Genomic DNA, 19,836 nt, shown 5'->3' with positions numbered 1-19,836 from the left:
TGTAGAGATTTCAACACCATCATGCCAAAGGATATTTCTACTCTTGCTGTACCGGAATCAAAATTACAGCTGCTACTCACGGCAACTCCGTTCCTCGGAACAAGTTTGGAGACTCTAAAAACAAGGATACTCTCGGATAGTAAGTAAATATTTTCTTGAATATTAATTGAATGATAACATAACAACCATCCATGGATTTGATCAATCACTGAAAGATTTTGCAGCTTTCAAAGTTGATCAACTGAAAGAAATGATTAAATTCCTGAGAACGCATGCTGGTAGGCGGGATTTAGCACTTTCTGGCAACAAATCGGATCTTGTTGCTCGACTTTCCGTAGCCTTTTTTCAACCACCAGTACAAACCTCTTCTTCATCTACAGCTTCTTCATCTAACACCTCACCGAGCACATCATCAAAAACAACCCCTCAACCTAAACCATCCTCCTCTTCTAAATCAAAAATCACAAACATGAGTCCGCTGAACTCTCTCAACCTACAAGTCATGAGAAAGGAAGAGAATACGTTAATGGAACTCTTTAAGCACGACATGTCGATAGGAGGGAGAATAGACCCACACCAACATGGTGAACGATTTTTATATATCAAAGTATTTAAAAACGAAAATGCAAATTTTTCAATGGATTTTACATTGTCACAAGAAGAATTTACCAAACTGACACCAACAGAGAATTACCAAATTCATATTCATTATTTTTCACATGAAATGAAGCCTAAAAATTGGAGCACAGAATATTCGATTATTATGAATGGAATCCATAAATTAGAACCTCCAGCGATAAATAGGAAAATTGCAAAGGGTATAAAAAAAGAAGTACTAATTGTTTCCACACCCTTTGTTGTAAAAAAGACATCAAATAGTATCAGGTAATAACCGACTTGAAATTAGAGCTGGACCATATAGCATGTTAGACGGAAGATTATTCGTCATTTTCACAAAAATATTGACAACAGAACAACTTGTACAAATAATTGAATCACGAGTTCCCACAAAACATAATTTGGATCTAGGAGATAATTTAGAGACACCAACCAATGATAATTCTTTGAAATATATTCAAATTACACCCACAAAATCAGACAATTTAGCCATACCACAACCAGAAGAAACGACCTCTTCCACGTTAACAGACAGCGAGAAATCCTCAATTAATAGCATTCTTAAAGCAATTCAGCATGAAACACCGATCGACAAGATGGATGATGCCATAGAAGAGATTGGCGGAGGAGATGAAATTGTACCACTCAAAGATCCACTTTCCTTATGCAGAATTGAAATACCGGCAAAAGGAAAATATTGTGTACACAAGTCATGCTTTGATTTGGCTGGATATTTAGATTTTGGCAAGACCTCAAAGACGTACAATTGTCCAAGATGTGATAAACCTCTTCCATTTTCAGAGTTAATCATAGATCGTCATATGCAAAAGATACTCAATGAAGTGGGAGACAATGTGGAAAAAGTGCTTGTCAAAGACGACGGTAGCTTCACCATTTGTGAGGATGCTCCCAAGAAGAAAATATCAAATGTTGCCATTGCCAATATAGCACAAGTTATTGCAGAAATAGATGAAGAAGAAGGAAGCAAGTCTCCACCTTTTCTGTCATTTGGTACTTCCTCTGTTGCCTCATCGCCTCCTTTTTCCTCCACTCCACCAAGCCATGGTTTGTCAAGCAACAACAACACGTCAACAAATTCTTCCTTGAATTCCAATCGATTATCTACAGGTTTTACCATCGATGACGCTATTGAGATTGACTAGTCAATAGGCGTGTGGTAACAGAAGAATAAGGAGATTGGATTATGATCATCATGTTTCGAACGCCTCAGTTTCCTGTGTGCACCATTCAATTTTGTTATCTCGTACAACAAAGTAAAAATTGTGCGTGCAACGTTCAACACCACAAAAAAATACAATCAGTTCAAAGTTTGATTTTCCACCACCACGACTATTATCCAGTGTGATTCATTTATTCCTTGCCACATCATCATTAACGGCCATCATGTCCTCTGTACCAACCTCCGAAGGAAACCTTACGGAAACAGAAAAGAAGTTTCTGCAAGATCAATCCGATATTGAAATATACAAAGAACAAGAAAATATCCACAAGGAAGATCCAGAAGACGAATATTTGAAAGTCAAGGATCGAGAAGATTCATACAATATTATTTACGAATTTCTCAAACAATTGAGTCCACAGACAGAATTGTGGAGAATAAGTGTTCCAGCATATATTCTTCAACCAATCTCATTGTTAGAGAAAATTTCTCACTACTCATCTCCGAATAATACAATTGAGAAGATCAATGAAGAACAATCTCCAGAGAAGAGATTTATTTCAATTTTGGCTTGGGTAATTAGTAATTGGAGAACTATTCCTCGTCATGGTATGCAGCAAAGTAAACCATTCAACCCTGTTCTTGGTGAGATTTTCAAATGTGAATGGACTCATGGTGAAGGAGACGTTACCAAATTCTTGGGTGAACAAGTTTCTCACCACCCTCCAGTATCTGCATTTTGTTGTCACAATGAGAAGCGTCAATTTACCTATACTGGATATGTATTTCCAATTACATCATTTTCTTGGAATAGTGTTACCACATTGATGGACGGTGAATTCAAAATTACTCTCGGAAAGTTTAACGAGGAATATATTGTAAATCACCCTCCTGTTAGCGTCAGCAATGTGTTGTGGGGATCTACTGTCATTGAGATTTATGACTATCTCAAGATTAATTGTCCAAAAACTGGTTTCAATGCTTCCATTTATTTTGACTATGGAAAAGACAATTACTTGAGTGGATATATTTATGATGCGGATGGTTACAAGAAACATTGGATTGAAGGAAAGGTGAATCAATCGGTTGAAATTCAAGACTTATCAACAAAGGAAAAGAAACTCTTGTACTCAGTAGAAACCTTAACTCGTCCACCAAAAACGATTAGACCTGTTCATGAACAAGAGCCAAGAGAATCCAGAAGAAATTGGCATAAGGCTATTTATGCATTGAAGAAGGAAGACTTTGAGGAGGCTCAACTTCAAAAACACCTGGTTGAGGAGAGAGAAAGAGCGATCAGAAAAGAAAGAGCTGAAGCTGGTATTACATGGACTCCAAAATACTTTGTATTGGAAGGTGAAAAACGATGGGTTCTCAAGAGTTTGGATTGTTTGAAATAAGCATTAATTACAAGTATTGTAATACATTCACACTAAAATCAGGATAGATTAAAGATATCAACTAATTTACATGTATTATTGACATTTTAAATTGGGTAATTATTTGATGGAAGCAAGTTGATCTCTAATCTTTGAAAGACCTTTCAACATGGTAGAGAGAGTTTCCTTGTCCATTTCAAAATTAATTTGCTCCGTTTTTGGCATGACGCCAGTCGATACTGCTGGGTTTTGCACGTTGAGTTGAATAACCACACTTGGCGCTGCCATCTTTTGAATAAGATTTGATGCAGTACTCAAATCCACCCTCCATTTCATATCCACTAATTTGGGTAATCCAATTTGTGTGTTCAATGCTTGCTCTTTCCAAACGCTATGGAATTTTAACACTGTTCCAGCAACAAGTTGTTTCAATTTATCATGCGATGTAAAAGCAGGATCATTATCCGTAAATAGTTCCGATGACAGTATTTGTTCGGGAGTATTCAGTTGATGATATACACAATACTGAATCACAAATAAAACAGCCGATAATAATTGTTCAATCGCCACTTGGTAATTAGGTTGTTGATTTTGTTGCAATTGCTCCGCCACTGATTCAACAAAATCTCTATTGAAACCGTCAAATCTAGTTTGATATACTCTCACAAACACTTGTTCCACAAACACCTTCGAAGGGGCTTGCAACAATAAAAGAAGAGGAGAAAGTGAGAAGGTTCTCGTGTTGTTGAAATGTTTCATTTTTTGTAATGATGATAAAAGATATTTTGATGAATATGGAAAACTCTCATCCTTCTTATTTGAATGCTTCTTTGAACATTTTGTGAAACAAAAAGAAGAGAGCTCTTGAAAATTCAATTCATTGTATTTCAACCATGGATTTATGTTGTTTGACATGGAATGATTCATTTAATAATTATTTAAAAAATGAAACGAACCTTTGGTGAAGATCAAGCCACCACTCCCTCGGATCCATCCGAATCTTTCAATAATCCAATGGCAAGCATGGAAGATGATCAATCATCGATTGCTTCCGATCAATCATCACCATCAATAGGAGGTGGATACAATCGAGGCGGTGGTAGAGGAGGTTATCGTGGTGGAGGAAATTATAGAGGAGGCCGAGGTGGTAATCGAGGTGGTAGTGGTGGTGAAAATTATTCTTCTAACACTCCGAAAAAGCCAAGACAGTACAAACATGCTGTTGAAAAATTATTTGATGAGTATGCAACTGAATTAGATTACTCAAACAATAAGAAGGAAAGAATTTACAAAGCTGCCAGAGATGTAACAATAGAAGCAAAAAGAATTGTGTTTTTACTTCATAGATATGATCCAAAATTGAATAACAAGGAGGATGTACTAAAGGAAGCAAAAGAAAAAATTGATTTTATTTCTACTGAATACCTTTCTCCAATTTTAAAGGAACTCGAAGAGAAATTTAATGAATACTTTTGGAAGTATGCACGTTCATATTCTTTTGGATTGCAAGAATTCATAGAAGGGATCAGTTTTTATTATTATATCAAAGATGGCACGCTTGCAACCTGTGGAAATATAGAACAGGAGATGAGATTTCCCGTTAGTAAGCTTGATTATTTATTGGGTATTGCCGATCTTACAGGAGAACTGATGCGATTTGCGACCAATCATTTCATGATCGAAGAAATTCCAACAACTGTCATGAATTTTATGAGTGAGATGCATGCTCATTTCATGCATATTCTAACGTCATGCAAAGGCCTTTCTCCTTTTGAGGAAAAGGATTTACGACATAAGGTATGTTTTGTCATTTCAAGTTTGCGAAACAACAATTTAATCTTGCTTACGCCACAAGGTCGAAATAATGGAAGCATCGCTCACAAAAGTTGAGAAACTTTGTTACAACCTTGCGCTCAACAAAAATGACAAATACACCAATAAATTGCAACAATAATTTATTTGAAATTGAACAATTTGCCAGTAATTTCACTAATGCTTTTCAAACGAGGTTCTAATTGTTGTAATAAGGTTGAAGATGATGCTTCAGATGGTGATGCGCTGTTGGCTTCAAGCAAATCATTGAGGGCTTTTTGTACCTCTGCAACTTGGTCAACAATACTAACTGTTTGGATAGTCTTAATATTTGGTTTCACTTTTTGGAGTGATGTCGTGTAGGCCATTGTTTGTCTTTTTCTTGACATGGCTTGTTTTGATTTCTCATTCTGTACATCAAGTGAGCATTGTTCAGATAAGATTGAGCTTCCTTTGATCTGTTCTTGATCAATTAATGATCGAATGTTTTCCACGACAGATTTCACATCTGGGCGTAAGGACGTCAGTATAGAGTCTGCTGTCAGAGGATTGGTTAAAATAAAGTTGATTATGGCATGTATCAATAGGACTTGAGAAATGCTTTCAGACGATGACAGTGCCACTCCAAAAAATGTTTGCAAACATGTCAGCAGTCCTGCGACAACAGTACCATGACACTTGTCAGAAACGGAATCAATTAGGAAGGAAACACACATTCTGATCCTTTCAGATTTTGGCCAATATTGTCTCAAACAATCAATAATTGCTATTAATTGATCCACATGAGAAGGATTATTTTCAAACTTGCGAAGAATATGTACTACTGCAAGAATTGCCTCTTCAATGTATCTATCCGACAAGGCTACATCTGAGAGATTTTTCTGTGAAAGTAAAAGTACGGAAATTAAATTATTGCCTTGCTCAAAAGGAACAGTCCTGAATGTCAAGAAACTCCTCAGCAGTGCGGCATATGCCACAGTAATAGGCTGAAATGAAAGCTTAATCTTGCGAGCACAATGGGATAAAATTTTTCCTCCTTTTCCAAATAGAGTATCAAAGTGTTGGCTTAATATGTTAATAGGCAAAAGTGCTGCTTGGCTAATTCTTTCATCTGACAGACAGTCATGTGACAAGTCAATAAGGCTTCCAATATCTCTAATGTCTAATTTGTGAATAAAAGGCCTCAATACTTTTTCTACGATCAACCATTCAAACTCGACGTCGTCTTGATTAGAGGTATCTGTTATCCTTAGCTCTGGAGGGCTCAAAAATAAATTGGATGACAAAGTTTGAACGAGCTCTCGTAACAGCTCTAGATAATACTGCTGAAATCCAAAGTTATTATTAAATAGAAAGGCTAGAATATCCATACATAAATCTCGTGTTATATCTGGATTTGATATATCAAAAAGTTCTCTCCATAGTACGAGCTGTACCTCTGAAAACATATTGGATTGCTTATTTTTCATTAAAACCTCACTGATGGACATAAATATTTGATGATACAGAGGCATTCCATCCACTGTATCATTCAAGAGCACTGAATCGCAAAATTTGACTTGCTTGATTAGGAATTCCATAAATTTGTTCACTACTGGGCTATTTTCTTTACAATTTTTCAAATATACAGTAAGAAGAGTCGTTTTCGAGGTAGCATGTAGCACGTCTGGATCCGTAGTGGTTGATTTGATTATTAGATTGTTCTCCAAAGTATTTTCATCGAAAGGTATCGCTAGAAATAGTTGGTCGCATTTTTCAATTGTTCCCTGTACTGTGTTAAATTTTCTAGGCATGAATAATATTTTGGTTTTTGATACAACAATGGACCTAAGAATTAATTCCTTTTGATCATCCAATAATGGTAAATATGCATCAACTATGTTAACCAATAATTGTATTCCTTTTCTTGTTGTGTTGTTCTTAGTTTGTAGAGAATCACAAATTTCTGCTATGACATCTCTCAAAATGTCCAATTTTATCTCTGCTGACTTTTGCTTCCTTCTTTTTTCTGTGTAATTCTGAATCAGTAAAACTGCTGAGCGCAAATGGACGAATAGATGAATAAATGCACCCATGTATTTGTCGTTGGTTAGTCCTTGTTGAAATAGGCTTTTACACATTAATAGATATTTGAATGTAAAATTATCGTCTGCACTTGCAAACGAGTCTTCCGTAAAAACGGACATTAGAAACTCCGTATAAGCCACAACTGACAATTCAACTTCCTTATAGATATCCATATCCGAGGAAGAGGCTCCATTGCTATTATTACTCTCCATTTCTGCAAAGAAATTCATAACAAGTTGATGGACTTCGTAAATATTTTCCATTGATCGTGCATACTTTCCTTCCTTCGGGATTGTTTGTAGTGTGGTTAAATATGATTTCAATAATTTGATGTACTTGGTGTTTTTTTCTCGGATGCATCCTTCTACACAAATATATAAGCCTTTAGTATTTACAACTTCAAAAAAGTCATCTATAGTTGAAAGATCAGTCTTTTTGAGAGTAGCCAAACAAATCAGTGCAATCATTGAAGCACTATAGCACACTGAAGATTTAGCCTCATCATCAAAAGCATTTTCCAATTTACTTGAATATTCATCCAGGCAATACCTGTATGCCAAAGCCACTTTTTCTTTATCAGCTTTCACAAATGAATGTAAATTCTTTCTCTCGTGTACACCGGAAGGGTTTGCGAAGAGAGAGTCAATAGCGGAGTAGATTTGGTGATGTTCAGACATTTTTTCCAATTATTTTTTGACTTTGTAATCCTTTTTCGTCATATATCATTCCCAAACGGATCTCAATGAACGGCGTAAGATCATGAGTGGGTGCCTTTCATCATAAGATATCTCCCAAATAATGTAAAAGCAAAATGGGCATCCGTGATTTGTGGTTGAAACTTGAAAATGGGTAAACAGCAGAGTGCTTCCATCGTCATTTAAAAAGTTTTTTCCCACAAAAAAATTTCCTTAAACCATGCTGCAGAGAGGCACAACCTCAACTTCCTCTCCTCACAACAACATCCACCACAGCAGCGTTCTGTCTTCAGATCATCCACCGCATTTGATGGATGCACCTGTATTATCGGCTAGTCCAATAAGGAGCTCTAAAACTACACCCCTCAACACGAACAGCTTCAATGGAGGAACACAGCAAGGTAACCCTAATTCATCCCGAAACACGTTTGTAACTTCCTCCACATTATTAAGAGATGTTTCTTCTTCTTTGAATGTTAGCACTTCTCTGAATTTTGAAATGAATCAACATGATTTGGTGTTCAAACAAATGGAAAGGCAAAGATCGGAATTGTACCAAAGAATGCAAGATAGAATCCAAAGGGCCAAACAACTGGGCCATATTTGCAAAGACCAGATTGGATATCTGAAAACTAAAATTATGGATCTCGAAGAGAAAATTAATGAGGCCAACAACGAGCACTTCAGTAAGCATATTCTTCAAATTGATCCAAAGACTGCTCTCTCCACACTCTCCGAAGTTCTTTCTGATGATAGCGATAGCGTGAGTGATCTCTATCGAGAAGACAACGAGAGTGTTCAATTAGCTAATCAGCTTTTGTTAGATCAAGTCCAACATTCACGTTCTCAAGCTTCTAAGGGGAAAAGTATTCTCTCAATGAGTCAAATTGAAGAAGGTGATGAAATTACAAACTCCTCACCAGTGATAAAACTTTCACCCAATCAATTGATCAACATGTATTCTCTGGGCTCTCCTTCAATGTCTGCACAAAGAGAATATGCTGAGTATCAAAACATTTCTCCATTACGAGCTGGTGAGAACAAGCTTTGAAAAAATGGTAAAATTTGATGAAGAGGAGCATAGCGGTGACATTAGCAATACATCAAATCATACTGAATTAAATCATAATTTGCAAAACCCCCTTTCCTCTGTATTAGAAGATGCGCTAAGCATGAACGATCGCAAAGAATCACAGCATCCTATTCAACCCATGTACAATCGGAAATTAGAAGCAAAATTCACAAAACAAGATTATGTGGTGCTGGGGTGTATTTTCTGTATTCTGTCAATTGTCGGAGTTGCTTCGTTCTATCCGCTCCAAAAACTTATTCATCACCCTCTTCACTTACATAATTTCATCTCTAAATATATTGCTCCATACACGAGGCGTTATACTGCATTATTCTTTGCTCTGCTAGGTGCAGTTCTTCTGTCATGAATTTGTATATATTTTGTCTGTTATAATGTCATGATTACAGATGTAAATATTTTGTCTGCCATGATTACAGATGATATCATTTTGTAATATTAATAATAATTTCATAAAAGTTCCACAAATCATCCAATCATCACCTCTTCATTATTGATTCAAATAAAAATGTCAGACTTGTACTTTAACTTGCGGATGGCCAGCAAACAATTTGAAAGACAAAGGTAAGCCAATCAAAAGAATGCTCGGATCATCATCATCACATTCTCCAGTAAAAAGAGTGAGAAGGAACAAGCAAAACAACGTTTAAAAAGTCAAACAAGCTCTTGAAAAGGGCAATGTTGAAGCCGCTCGTATTCATGCTTCCAATGCAATTCGATTAGGAAATGAAGCAAATAATTTTCTTCGTTTATCATCACGTCTAGATGCTGCAGCAAGTAGGTCCGTATCATGTGCTTTCAAATTGCTCTCCGAATTTCATCATTGGTGATGATGGATTTGTAAAATTTTGTACCTTGAAATATTATTATTGATTTTAAATTCAATGGATTTTAAATATTATTTTAAATATATTTATGATGAATGTAGAGTGAAACAAGCGGAAATGATGAATACAGTTGCTAAAACATTAGGGAGTGTTGTGAAAGGTCTCGACAAGGCACTTGAAACTTTGGACACTGAAAAAATTGGAGTGATAATGGATAAATTTGAACAACAAGTTGGAGACATGGATGTGACTGTTCAACACATGGAATCAAGTATAAATACAGTGACAAGTACAATCACTCCAGAGGATGAAGTCAATTGTAAGTCAACACAGTGATTTTAATCATAGTTGTGAATTTATGGAGAATGAATGCAAATCCAAATCCAATTTCACACTTTTTGAAATTTCAACTTTTCGACTCTATTTTAAAACAATTGAATAATAGCCCTCATGGCACAAGTCATTGATGAAAATAATATGGATCTCGATCAAACACTTTCACTTGCTAAGGTTGGAAAGGACGCCATCAGTGAAATTCAAGCAGAATCTCTCAAAAAAGAAGTTGAAAAGCAAAGAGAGAAAAAGAAAGCTGTGCTTTTATAATTTCACCTACATATGCATGCTCGTGTCTTACTCATTGTAAAGAATTTCCATTAAGCAAATCTTGTTTCGAAAAAGTAATAAAAGTCATCATCAAAAAAATATTATTTTTTAAACAATATTTTAGCATCTCATGACATCTCTGAATAGAGCGGAGGACAAAAGTAGCGATACAACATTGGATCATTTTGTGGTCATGATTCTGCCAGGAAATGGTTGTGAAGATATTTTGGATTCGAATTGGTATAGTGATTGCAAAGATAAAATTGAACAGCTGTTCGAGAATGATATTTCTCGGAAAGTTACTGGTATGTGTTCGGGAGTGATGAACCAGCGAGTGATGAATTGAAATTATTCATAATTATTATCTTTGTGACAATGCAATCAGTGATTTGTAAGGATATGCCTGATCCCTATGTGGCAAGAGAATCTATGTGGATTCCATTTGTGGAACAGCAATTAAAGCCCTATGAAGGTAAAGAACACTGCAAATTGGTGTTGATAGGACATAGCTCGGGAGGTAGGTCTAAAAATTATAATTGACTTATGCATAAGAGTGACACTCTCGAAAACCCCATTCAAGCGGAGTGTGCAATGAGATATATCGAGAAACACCCTCTCCATGCATGTATATTAGTGTCTGCTTGTGTCACAGACATGGGAGATGAAAATGAAAGGAGGAGTGGCTATTACAACAGAGAATGGAATTGGAAATCAATGAAAGAGAATTGCCCAACCATTATCCAATTTGGATCTAAGGATGATCATTTGGTGGACTTTGAAACCGAGCAAGTGGTAGTGAACCACAATTTGAAACCCATCACTTACTTTTATGAGGACAAAAATCATTTCCTTAGTTACACAGTGGATCCTGAGATCATCAAAAGCTTCAACAATGACATTATTAAAAAGACGAACTAGTCTGGTTCTTACGTAGACTCGACTTTTGAATTAAATTTAATTATTTATTGGTGGAGATTTATTCGCTCTTTTGGCTCTTGAGCTTCTTTCTGGTCATTCTACCTGGCTTTCCTCCTTGGACCAAAGCAGAGAAAGGTGACATGTTGATGTGCTTCTCAGAATCGACTCTGACAATGAATGAAGGAACGTTAACAGTTTGCTTACCAACACGGATGTGTCTTTGGAAAATAAGTTGACGAGCATGGTGGATGGACTTTGACAAACCCAACTTTTGAACGACGGTTTGCAATCTTCTTTCCAACAAGTCCTCTGTCTTCAAGGACAAGATGTAATCGAGTTGTTGCTTGCTTTCATCCAAAAGACCCAATCTGGTCATTCTTCTCAACAAAGCAGCACCTTCGAATTGTCTCTTCATATCATCTTCTGGCAAAGTGAGCAAGTGTCTAGCAGTCTTACGAGCACGAGCAAGATAGTATTGGAGTCTCCAGATTTCTTGCTTGTTCTTCAAACCATATTTACCGCACATCTTCAATTCTCTATCCATACGTTCCTTTTCGAATGGACGTCTTGGTGGCAAGGAGACCTTGCTGTGGACTCTATAACATCTGTTTTGGACCATCTATTCGGTTTAGGAGTTGTTGATGATGTAAAGGAATGTTTGAAAGAAGAAATTTGTTCAGAACAATTACACGCTGCACGATGGGCGAGTGATACAAACCTTTTTGGCGTATTTTTTTTCAACAAACGATTTTCAAAATCTATTGGTCAACCATCTTTTGTTTTTTACAATGCCTGGAAGGAGTGTATTTGGGTTCAGTGCACAACACGACTGAACAAGCATTTAGAATTGAACGCGTTCTTGTGGTTGTATTGAAGGCTCTTCATATATATTCGCATCACTACACCTGCACGTCGATAAAGTGAGATGATGTTGGTTTCACCCACTCCTCTCCAAGAATCAACACCTCATCTCAAAAAATGTCAAACCATCATCAAGAAGAAGAGAACAAAAGTAAAGCTGAAATTCAGCATTCGGATTCAAGTCTCGTTACCAATACGAGTACAACAAAGAGGAAAGAGAAGAGAAAAAACTCGGATCAAAACACTCAATCTCAAATGACAGTTTCATCATCATCCATATCAAAACATGAAGAAAGATTGCCCTTTCCAAGATTCGGAGAGAAACTCGATCAAAAATCTACTCTTCCACAAGAACAAATCAACCAAATGATAAATGAAAGAAAGAATATTTTGTTTCAATTGTTAAAGGTAGATCGACAAAGAAGAGAGTAGGTACATAATCACGATACATCAATATTTCAAAATAACGAACGAATTGGTACAATTTGAATGGGCCACATCATATTTCATTGATTATTATTCAATTGCACAATAATGAACGTAATGGCCACTCAAATTATTACTATTGGAAAAATTGCTAGAAAAGATATTTCAATTGGAGAATTTATTCCCGAGGAAAATGCAGTGAAAACTATTCAAATGAAAGGTAAAATTGGCTCTGATATGGGATTTACTATCCGAAAAGAAAATCTTTGCGAGCGAATACGAAAGAATCCAACTGTTTATGTTGAGGGTCTCGATGAAAAACTGATCATTAGACAAGATTCAGAAAATGCTTTTCGTTTCTTGCATATTGAAGAAGCCCTCTATTTAATAGATGTTGGATCTCTTATTTTAATTGTTGAGAAAGAACCCTATCAATTGTGCCATTTGGAAATTCAGGAAAAAAAAGTTATTGAGGCTCGTGTTGGATATTTGGTTGCCTCTGTTCAGGAAGCATTTGCTTTATTTATTAGACATTCATCAATTTCAAAACATTTTTTTAGGAATCCTGAGGATTTGATCAATTCATTTCTAGCATATTCCTATCTCAAGAAATTAGGATTTTCCATTCAACGACATGATAAAGATAGGGAGGAAAAAAAGAAAAAGAAACAGCTTGAAAGACAAATCAAGTATAAAAAACAAAAAGAAGAATTGAAGAATAATATTATTGATACAACGCATGAAGAAGACATCTCTGGAGAGGATCAGTTGCTGCCACCACAAACATCCAACACAGAGAATGAAAAAAAGAAACGAAAAATAGACAATACGGAAAATTTGGAGAAACCTCAACTGCAATCCTTTGATACTCCAAAGGTAATCACTTCAAAGCAACAAAACAAAGCTAATTCTCGAGTATTGTGGAGTACGTTTGAATGGTTTTCACAGCAAACAGCGAACGACGAGTTTCATGATGCTATTTCACCTCTCATTTACAATCTTGAATTGAAGGATGAACAATTATTGGAACAACAACAATTATTTAACACTCTGAATATTATCAAGTGTGGATTATGCAGTTATTCTTCTCCTATGCGCGATGTGATGAACACAACAACATCAGCAGACTCCTCTTCATCAACCGATATGATGGATTTTTCAACACACAGCACTGAGGGCACTATAAAAGCATTTGAACCAATCATGTTCGACGTATGGAAACCTGGTGTCAGCCTTAATGACTCTCCTTCCATGATTATTATTGTAACTTCTTTTTCCAACAGCACTGTTCCTACCATTAATGATATTTTCAAAGTGAGCGAACAAGGTGCACGCTTCAACCAAATTCCAATTTTCCATTGTGTGATTGGTGAAAGTGGCTCTGTGATGTTTATGAATTTATGTCCATGCGAAATTGAGAATTTGTTACTGACACCTCTAATGCCCTCTCAAGCAACAAGTGACACCACTACGACGATGACGACAATGTTACCCAGTGATCACACGGACCAATATAATCGAGAATGAAAATGGGGATGATCATGATAATGTAATGACAAACCCCACTCAAAACAATAAGCCTTGATTTTTCACAAGACGAACTTGCGAAAAGTAAATCCTATTAATAACCTAACAAAGAGAGCTCAAAAAAATTGCGTTCATTCAACAACAATCATGCATCCCCGATATGCCTTGTATTTCATTGTTTTGTTGGCGTTGTTTTCCTCTCTAACGCTCATTCTCTATATTAAATATTATTCAAGCAAGACACAAATGATTATTGCGAACGCGAATACAAGTGGACAACATCATCACGGTATTTTACATCCACCTCCGAATAATCAAAAGAATACCGAAAGAATTTATGATGCAACACAAAAAGATGTTGAAAAACAATCGGATCATGCCTCATCAAATAATAATGAGGAAGAGAAGCCCTCTATTCAAAAGCAAACATCGTTGGGTGATTCACAACAATCTGAGACAAACAAAACACAGAACGTTCAACAAGTTGATTCACGAAAATTTAATCACAAAACCGATATTATTGACGGATTTTATGATGAGAAAATTGAATTAACTGTTGGGGATGTTGTAAAGGGCGTGATGAATTCAAAAATTGATGAGCAAGTAACAGAGGAAGAGGCAGTAAATTTCCAATTCACAAGAGATCCTTCAAAACATATCAAATGCAGAAACACTGTCCAAGGAGCTGATTATATTACCGACTCTAGAGGATATATTTGCAGTATCATGCATGTTGATCCAAAGACCCACTGTTGCAGAACAGACATCAACCCAGAACAAGCCAAAAAGGATGGTCTTCCTCCCGTGGAGAGATATTCTTGTTCAACCTGTAATACTAACAATCAATGTTGCTCTTCGTATGAACATTGCGTCAGTTGCTGTATGGATATTGACAAGAGAGATGATTTGCGAAAAATGTTCCAGCAGAGAAAGGACGACAAGTTATTTAAGGGTGTAAAGACGGTTTTTGAACTTTGTTTGTTGAGGTGCAGGACTACATCAAGAAGCGTACAAAACGAAAATAGATTTAAAGATCCAACCTACAGATACTGCTATGGATCCATCAACTAGATGCAAGCTAGCATGATTCAATCCTAGCGAATAGTCTCTTACAACAATTTATTGGAGAGTCTTGGAGATGATTTAGGCGAAGCCATATTTCTGGAAATTAGATTGATAGCGGCACTGGAAGAAGTACCTGAAAGTGGTCTTAATTGTACCGGAGATCTCGACTGACCTTTGATGTTGGTTGGGAGTGGAGCCGAGAAGGAATGGAGTGACCCTCGAGCTGGACTGGTAAATCCCAAGCTGTATTGCTTATCAATGTTGTCACAACCGCTATTACCGAACATGGAAACAAAACCTTTTGGTGACATCATTTTGGTCTTTTCTGATGATCTAAGCTTCTGTTGTACCAGAGCTGGATTCGAACTTTCATATGCAAGTCCATTATTGATGAACAGAGGAAGAGATTTGTCTCTAGTGAATTCCTCTACTTTTCCTACTGAAGTTATAAAATCCTTACCGGTGACCCACTTTGATTTGTCTGAGGGTCTGAAAAAATTTTCTTTTGGATCTGAATAAGGGCAAGCAGTGGTGATATAAAGGCCTTCGATATCTGCGACAGTATAGCCCGGAGTTTGTAGAGCTGAATTCATGTTGGCTTTCTGAACCTCTGACAAGCCCTCTATTGCTGAAGGGCTTATGTCAGCTCCAGAAAGAATATAGGAGGTATTGTACAACAGTTGTGGTGATGAGTAAATTTTGAGGAATGGGTTGCCATCTGAGGCAAGTCTTCCCTTACCCTTTGCAAAAACGGATATCTTGATTTGCCCGCACTTGAAGAAGAAGAAGAAAATGAATCAGCAGAGCGTGCAAGGTCTCCAATGGAGAGCATTGAGGATGATCTAGATCTGTTTGGAGCTTGAAAACGAGGACTGCTTGATCTTGGCCTCTCTTGCATATTTCTCCTTATCTTCAATTTGGCGAATTCTTCTTCATTCATTTCAATCTCCAAACGTAGACTTCTGCTCAGAGTTGGAGAGAGAGGTGCATGAACGGAATACTTGCTTTCCTTTGTTTTTCCGAACCTTCTTGGAGAGCTATCTCGTTTTGGTGAAACTTGTCTGGCCAGTTGCTCCTCCATAAACTTTCCGACTTTGCTCATTTGTTCGCTGAAGGAGCTTTGATCCATCTGATGAGGTAGTTCGATCGAAGAAGATTCCATCTTTTTGCTGCTGGTTGAAGCTTGTGCTCCTTTCTCCCATGAATAAATGGGTTTCACCTTCTTTGGTTTGTTCTTTTCTGAGGACTGTTTGGTTTGCTTCGAAGGATCTTCTTGTTTTAAGGCTTTTTTCTCCTCAGAGGCAGTGGCACGTCCTGAGGTCGCATTACTTTTGTGGACGCAGAGAACGGGTTGTTTTCCTCTGTTATTTCCTCACAAGATTCCACCGGATTCTGTTGTTGCACCGAGAACAAAGCATTCTTTAATTCATCAATCTTGGAGATGGTTTTGATGGGATAGTTCTCCAATAATTGTTCAAAGGAAGACCGAATTTCAAGGATTTTGTTGGAAAACTCTTCAGGAACAAAGGTTGGTTTGATTAGAAACTGATAATACATACCTTGAGGAGTATCTGTAGATCGTAGCTGATCAATCTCCTTAATTCTTTCTTGCAGCGCCTTTCCAAGCTTTGTAATGACTCCCATCTTATCAATGCTTGATTTAACGGAATTGGGAGCAACAGACAACTCCTTTTGACTTCGCAGCAGCCCATGAATTTCTTGTTGTTTCTCAAGTTTTAATTGAAGAAAGAGGACACGATACAGCTCGGCAATCTCGTTTGCCTGCTTCTCTATTTCTTCAGACTTATTGATGGAGAGTGGTACCCATTTCATGGTGATGGTGTTAGCATTAATATTTTTTTTATGATAATTTTTTCTTTAACAGCTCCACGAAGCAACGAACCTTACTCAAAATAAACAAATTTGAAAGGAAAGCGTCTCTCAAATAATTTGGTGTGGTGTACAACCAATCACCGTTGTGATCCAGATTAATCAGGGCCTGCCAATTAATTTTTGCAATCTAAGCTACTGTATCTGACAAGCAGAGAAGGTTTATCCCAAAAAGCCAAAGCTTGGTTCAAAGATAAAAAGAATTTGCATTAGCCGGGAGTCGAACCCGGGTCACCAGCTTGGAAGGCTGGTATGATACCGTTACACTACTAATGCTCGATTGATAAATATGGATATCAATTCTCAGTCAAACTATATCATTGAAATATTTTTGTTTATCAGTGTTCAATACCTCTTCTTAGCTTAATGAAGTAGGCATCTTTTTTCATTTCCTCCTTGAATGGGACATCGTCTGTTCCATATTCTACCAATTGACACTTATTCTTGTAGAATTGAACCAATGCAGTGGAAACATTAAACACTACACATGTGACAGTTTCACACTTCCCTAACTTTCCAATATATGCAACCATCTCAATCATTAATTGTCCAAAAGATATATTCTGCAAACCGCCAAAAGAAAATGTTGAACCGGCTTGTATTTTCTTTTCCCCTTTTGCTAGCATTCCAAAATAAATTGTTTGTGGATCTTTCTTAAATTGGATAAAGATTGATCCTAACACATCGTTATTTTCTGCATTTAAAAGACACACAATTCCATGGGGTGTTGTTAAGCTATCTTCAATGAGGCGTTTGACTTCATTATCGTTTGTTCGTTTTCGATCTTCACCTAATTTAAAAACGTGACCTTCTTTTCGATATGCACAATTGACCATCTCTAAAATATTGAATTAGAATCCAATGAGACAAAAATCAAAGGTTGATGATTCGGAATTTAAAATTAATGCAAAAACAATTTACTACACACCTCTGATTTCTTCCGCTTGTTCGGGAAGTGCAAGTCGGATCGAAAGCTGCACATGCGACGTCGAAGATGCCTTCATTGAAGGATGACATTCTTGTTCTATCAATTCACTGACATGATTTTGGTCCCAGAAAGTCTTGAGAGCTGTCATCGTTTTCATTGTCATCATTTTTTGTGTGATCAAACATATGAAATAGTACGTACGTATTTCGGATGCTGCCATTTTTTTCGTTTTTGAAGTGACAATGCAAAATTCTAACTCGGAGTTTATTGGGAGTTAAACTCCGTTTTGTGGAACTTGATACCATAAATTACAAATGTTTTTGGCTCGCTCAAAGGCAGTACTGAGCATGTACTGGCTGTAATAGCCCAATGATTGATGCTTTTGTTCTATTTTCTCAAAAATGTACTGAATGTGGTTGATGTAATTCAATTGTACCTGCTTGTCGTCCTTTAAAGCTTTGATTATTTTCTCGAGTTGTGACAACTCTCCAAGACTTGTCCCACTCAAATTCACATCTCTTCTTCTTATATATGAAGCAAAAGCCATTTGTTTTCTAATTTCATTTGGACATGCAATACTCAGTATTCGAGAGGCAGTTGGCAAAGGTAGAAATCGAAAATTTCTTCCAATAGAACAGCCTAATCAACAGTTAAACAAATTCAGAATGATATTTCTGGTAACAACAATTATTAACGTACCTAATTCAAAATAGCTGTAATTGGGATTTTTAACTAAATGGAGAGAAAATTAATTATTGAGAAGCGTCGAAATAAAATACAAACCCATATCTTCCCGTAGTTGCATGACAGAACAAGCTTGAATGCGAGTACTTTAAAAATTAAACTCACCTATTTTGTTAATAACGAAATATAATTTTTCATAAATGGAACTACCAAAATAGAAATCTTGAGTGTCTTTAGACTTTGAGCTACTTCCTCCATACACATTCGAGAGAACACTTTTGAAATTGGATTCCAAAGCAGAGTAGCATCCCATTAAAAGAGTGTCCAAAATAGTTTTTCCAACAGTGGAAACTATGCCACCTCCACTCGACGATGGTTGCATATTCGATTGTTCTTCTTGTGGTGTCGAGCTATTCAATTGAAGTTGATTATATACAATTTTGTACAATTTTTCTCGAGTATCGTGGTCAATAATAGTAAGTTGTAACATGTAGAGAGAATTACCAATACTCAATAGATGGTTAGGACTTAATAAAAATAAAACAAGCGCTATAATTGTTAAAGTAGTGAGAGGAACATTAGTAGTTGCATTCTTCCTTAGAAATACTCAATTCAGGATAATAGAATGGGTACCTACATGATTGTTTGTAAAAAAATTCCAACACTTCAATGTTGGCACGAAACTTTTCAATATCACAATTCATAGATCCTGCAATGACCTACAGTAAAGTGCCGCTTGAACAGATCTTCTGCACTTACCATTGAATCCAGGTGTGTCAATAAAAATTAAATTCTCGACAAGCCAGTCATTTTCATCATGCTGGTTGGTGGAAAACATTTTTGGATCTACTACTTGCCAGTCTTCAGTTTCATCTTTTTTCGTATTCTTTTTAGTTTCAAAATACAAATTATCTATAAAATCGTGAATTTCTTGTTCTTTCTTTTTTTGAAGTTTGTCTTCGATGGAATGTTTCTCACGCGTTTTGCTTCTTTTTCTATTGGCTGATTCGAGTTGTTCCAATTCAGTTCCATCAATGAAATGTGCATTTACAATAAACGCTTTCACTAACTCATGGTGCTTGATCAACACTGATTTCATATTGGATTCATAAAATTGCTTGTATCTATTCATTTTGTCGGTGTGGGACAGCTCATGATAGATTAGATCTTCTCTATCATCTGTGTGTTGTCTCTCCATCGGATTTGTTTTCCATTCATAAAGATCAAAATTTTGATCATGTTTCATTCTTCTGTTCAGCTCACTCA

At 36.5% G+C, this 19,836-nt stretch overlaps 16 protein-coding genes across 16 annotated transcripts; 9 read left to right on the top strand and 7 right to left on the bottom strand.

Annotated features, from left to right (window-relative positions):
* Positions 1-21: 21 nt before the first annotated feature.
* Positions 22-889, top strand: FDP41_012221 (uncharacterized protein; the record flags this gene model as incomplete). The annotated part of the gene is made up of 2 exons (XM_044702717.1): positions 22-139; positions 216-889. 2 exons carry the CDS (start codon positions 22-24, stop codon positions 887-889), a joined length of 792 nt encoding a protein of 263 aa, XP_044566277.1.
* A 34-nt stretch (positions 890-923) lies between these two features.
* On the top strand, positions 924-1,781 carry FDP41_012220 (uncharacterized protein; the record flags this gene model as incomplete). Its single annotated transcript, XM_044702716.1, has 1 exon — positions 924-1,781. One exon carries the CDS (start codon positions 924-926, stop codon positions 1,779-1,781), a length of 858 nt encoding a protein of 285 aa, XP_044566276.1.
* A 241-nt stretch (positions 1,782-2,022) lies between these two features.
* Positions 2,023-3,198, top strand: FDP41_012219 (uncharacterized protein; the record flags this gene model as incomplete). The annotated part of the gene is made up of 1 exon (XM_044702714.1): positions 2,023-3,198. The coding sequence occupies one exon, from the start codon at positions 2,023-2,025 to the stop codon at positions 3,196-3,198; it is 1,176 nt and encodes a 391-aa protein (XP_044566275.1).
* Positions 3,199-3,297: 99 nt separating this feature from the next.
* On the bottom strand, positions 3,298-3,936 carry FDP41_012218 (uncharacterized protein; the record flags this gene model as incomplete). Its single annotated transcript, XM_044702713.1, has 1 exon — positions 3,298-3,936. One exon carries the CDS (start codon positions 3,934-3,936, stop codon positions 3,298-3,300), a length of 639 nt encoding a protein of 212 aa, XP_044566274.1.
* A 186-nt stretch (positions 3,937-4,122) lies between these two features.
* Positions 4,123-5,131, top strand: FDP41_012217 (uncharacterized protein; the record flags this gene model as incomplete). Its single annotated transcript, XM_044702712.1, has 2 exons — positions 4,123-4,974; positions 5,033-5,131. The coding sequence occupies 2 exons, from the start codon at positions 4,123-4,125 to the stop codon at positions 5,129-5,131; spliced, it is 951 nt and encodes a 316-aa protein (XP_044566273.1).
* A 1-nt stretch (position 5,132) lies between these two features.
* On the bottom strand, positions 5,133-7,733 carry FDP41_012216 (uncharacterized protein; the record flags this gene model as incomplete). The annotated part of the gene is made up of 1 exon (XM_044702711.1): positions 5,133-7,733. The coding sequence occupies one exon, from the start codon at positions 7,731-7,733 to the stop codon at positions 5,133-5,135; it is 2,601 nt and encodes an 866-aa protein (XP_044566272.1).
* A 238-nt stretch (positions 7,734-7,971) lies between these two features.
* On the top strand, positions 7,972-8,802 carry FDP41_012215 (uncharacterized protein; the record flags this gene model as incomplete). Its single annotated transcript, XM_044702710.1, has 1 exon — positions 7,972-8,802. The coding sequence occupies one exon, from the start codon at positions 7,972-7,974 to the stop codon at positions 8,800-8,802; it is 831 nt and encodes a 276-aa protein (XP_044566271.1).
* Positions 8,803-9,349: 547 nt separating this feature from the next.
* FDP41_012214 (uncharacterized protein) lies at positions 9,350-10,271 on the top strand (the record flags this gene model as incomplete). The annotated part of the gene is made up of 3 exons (XM_044702709.1): positions 9,350-9,405; positions 9,770-9,987; positions 10,114-10,271. The coding sequence occupies 3 exons, from the start codon at positions 9,350-9,352 to the stop codon at positions 10,269-10,271; spliced, it is 432 nt and encodes a 143-aa protein (XP_044566270.1).
* A 130-nt stretch (positions 10,272-10,401) lies between these two features.
* FDP41_012213 (uncharacterized protein) lies at positions 10,402-11,189 on the top strand (the record flags this gene model as incomplete). Its single annotated transcript, XM_044702708.1, has 3 exons — positions 10,402-10,576; positions 10,657-10,788; positions 10,906-11,189. 3 exons carry the CDS (start codon positions 10,402-10,404, stop codon positions 11,187-11,189), a joined length of 591 nt encoding a protein of 196 aa, XP_044566269.1.
* Positions 11,190-11,247: 58 nt separating this feature from the next.
* Positions 11,248-11,808, bottom strand: FDP41_012212 (uncharacterized protein; the record flags this gene model as incomplete). Its single annotated transcript, XM_044702707.1, has 1 exon — positions 11,248-11,808. The coding sequence occupies one exon, from the start codon at positions 11,806-11,808 to the stop codon at positions 11,248-11,250; it is 561 nt and encodes a 186-aa protein (XP_044566268.1).
* Positions 11,809-12,167: 359 nt separating this feature from the next.
* FDP41_012211 (uncharacterized protein) lies at positions 12,168-14,003 on the top strand (the record flags this gene model as incomplete). Its single annotated transcript, XM_044702706.1, has 2 exons — positions 12,168-12,478; positions 12,632-14,003. 2 exons carry the CDS (start codon positions 12,168-12,170, stop codon positions 14,001-14,003), a joined length of 1,683 nt encoding a protein of 560 aa, XP_044566267.1.
* A 147-nt stretch (positions 14,004-14,150) lies between these two features.
* Positions 14,151-15,074, top strand: FDP41_012210 (uncharacterized protein; the record flags this gene model as incomplete). The annotated part of the gene is made up of 1 exon (XM_044702705.1): positions 14,151-15,074. The coding sequence occupies one exon, from the start codon at positions 14,151-14,153 to the stop codon at positions 15,072-15,074; it is 924 nt and encodes a 307-aa protein (XP_044566266.1).
* Positions 15,075-15,112: 38 nt separating this feature from the next.
* Positions 15,113-15,661, bottom strand: FDP41_012209 (uncharacterized protein; the record flags this gene model as incomplete). The annotated part of the gene is made up of 1 exon (XM_044702703.1): positions 15,113-15,661. The coding sequence occupies one exon, from the start codon at positions 15,659-15,661 to the stop codon at positions 15,113-15,115; it is 549 nt and encodes a 182-aa protein (XP_044566265.1).
* Positions 15,662-15,705: 44 nt separating this feature from the next.
* FDP41_012208 (uncharacterized protein) lies at positions 15,706-16,901 on the bottom strand (the record flags this gene model as incomplete). Its single annotated transcript, XM_044702702.1, has 2 exons — positions 15,706-16,382; positions 16,628-16,901. 2 exons carry the CDS (start codon positions 16,899-16,901, stop codon positions 15,706-15,708), a joined length of 951 nt encoding a protein of 316 aa, XP_044566264.1.
* Positions 16,902-17,296: 395 nt separating this feature from the next.
* Positions 17,297-18,106, bottom strand: FDP41_012207 (uncharacterized protein; the record flags this gene model as incomplete). Its single annotated transcript, XM_044702701.1, has 3 exons — positions 17,297-17,796; positions 17,887-18,027; positions 18,088-18,106. The coding sequence occupies 3 exons, from the start codon at positions 18,104-18,106 to the stop codon at positions 17,297-17,299; spliced, it is 660 nt and encodes a 219-aa protein (XP_044566263.1).
* Positions 18,107-18,160: 54 nt separating this feature from the next.
* FDP41_012206 (uncharacterized protein) lies at positions 18,161-19,768 on the bottom strand (the record flags this gene model as incomplete). The annotated part of the gene is made up of 5 exons (XM_044702700.1): positions 18,161-18,525; positions 18,586-18,618; positions 18,736-19,119; positions 19,208-19,279; positions 19,330-19,768. The coding sequence occupies 5 exons, from the start codon at positions 19,766-19,768 to the stop codon at positions 18,161-18,163; spliced, it is 1,293 nt and encodes a 430-aa protein (XP_044566262.1).
* Positions 19,769-19,836: the final 68 nt, after the last annotated feature.

Source organism: Naegleria fowleri, assembly GCF_008403515.1.
Source record: "Naegleria fowleri strain ATCC 30894 chromosome Unknown tig13, whole genome shotgun sequence".
NCBI classification, from domain to species: domain Eukaryota; phylum Heterolobosea; class Eutetramitea; order Acrasida; family Naegleriidae; genus Naegleria; species Naegleria fowleri.
Note: the sequence above shows the minus strand (reverse complement) of the source record. Positions and strands in the feature narration are given on the sequence as shown.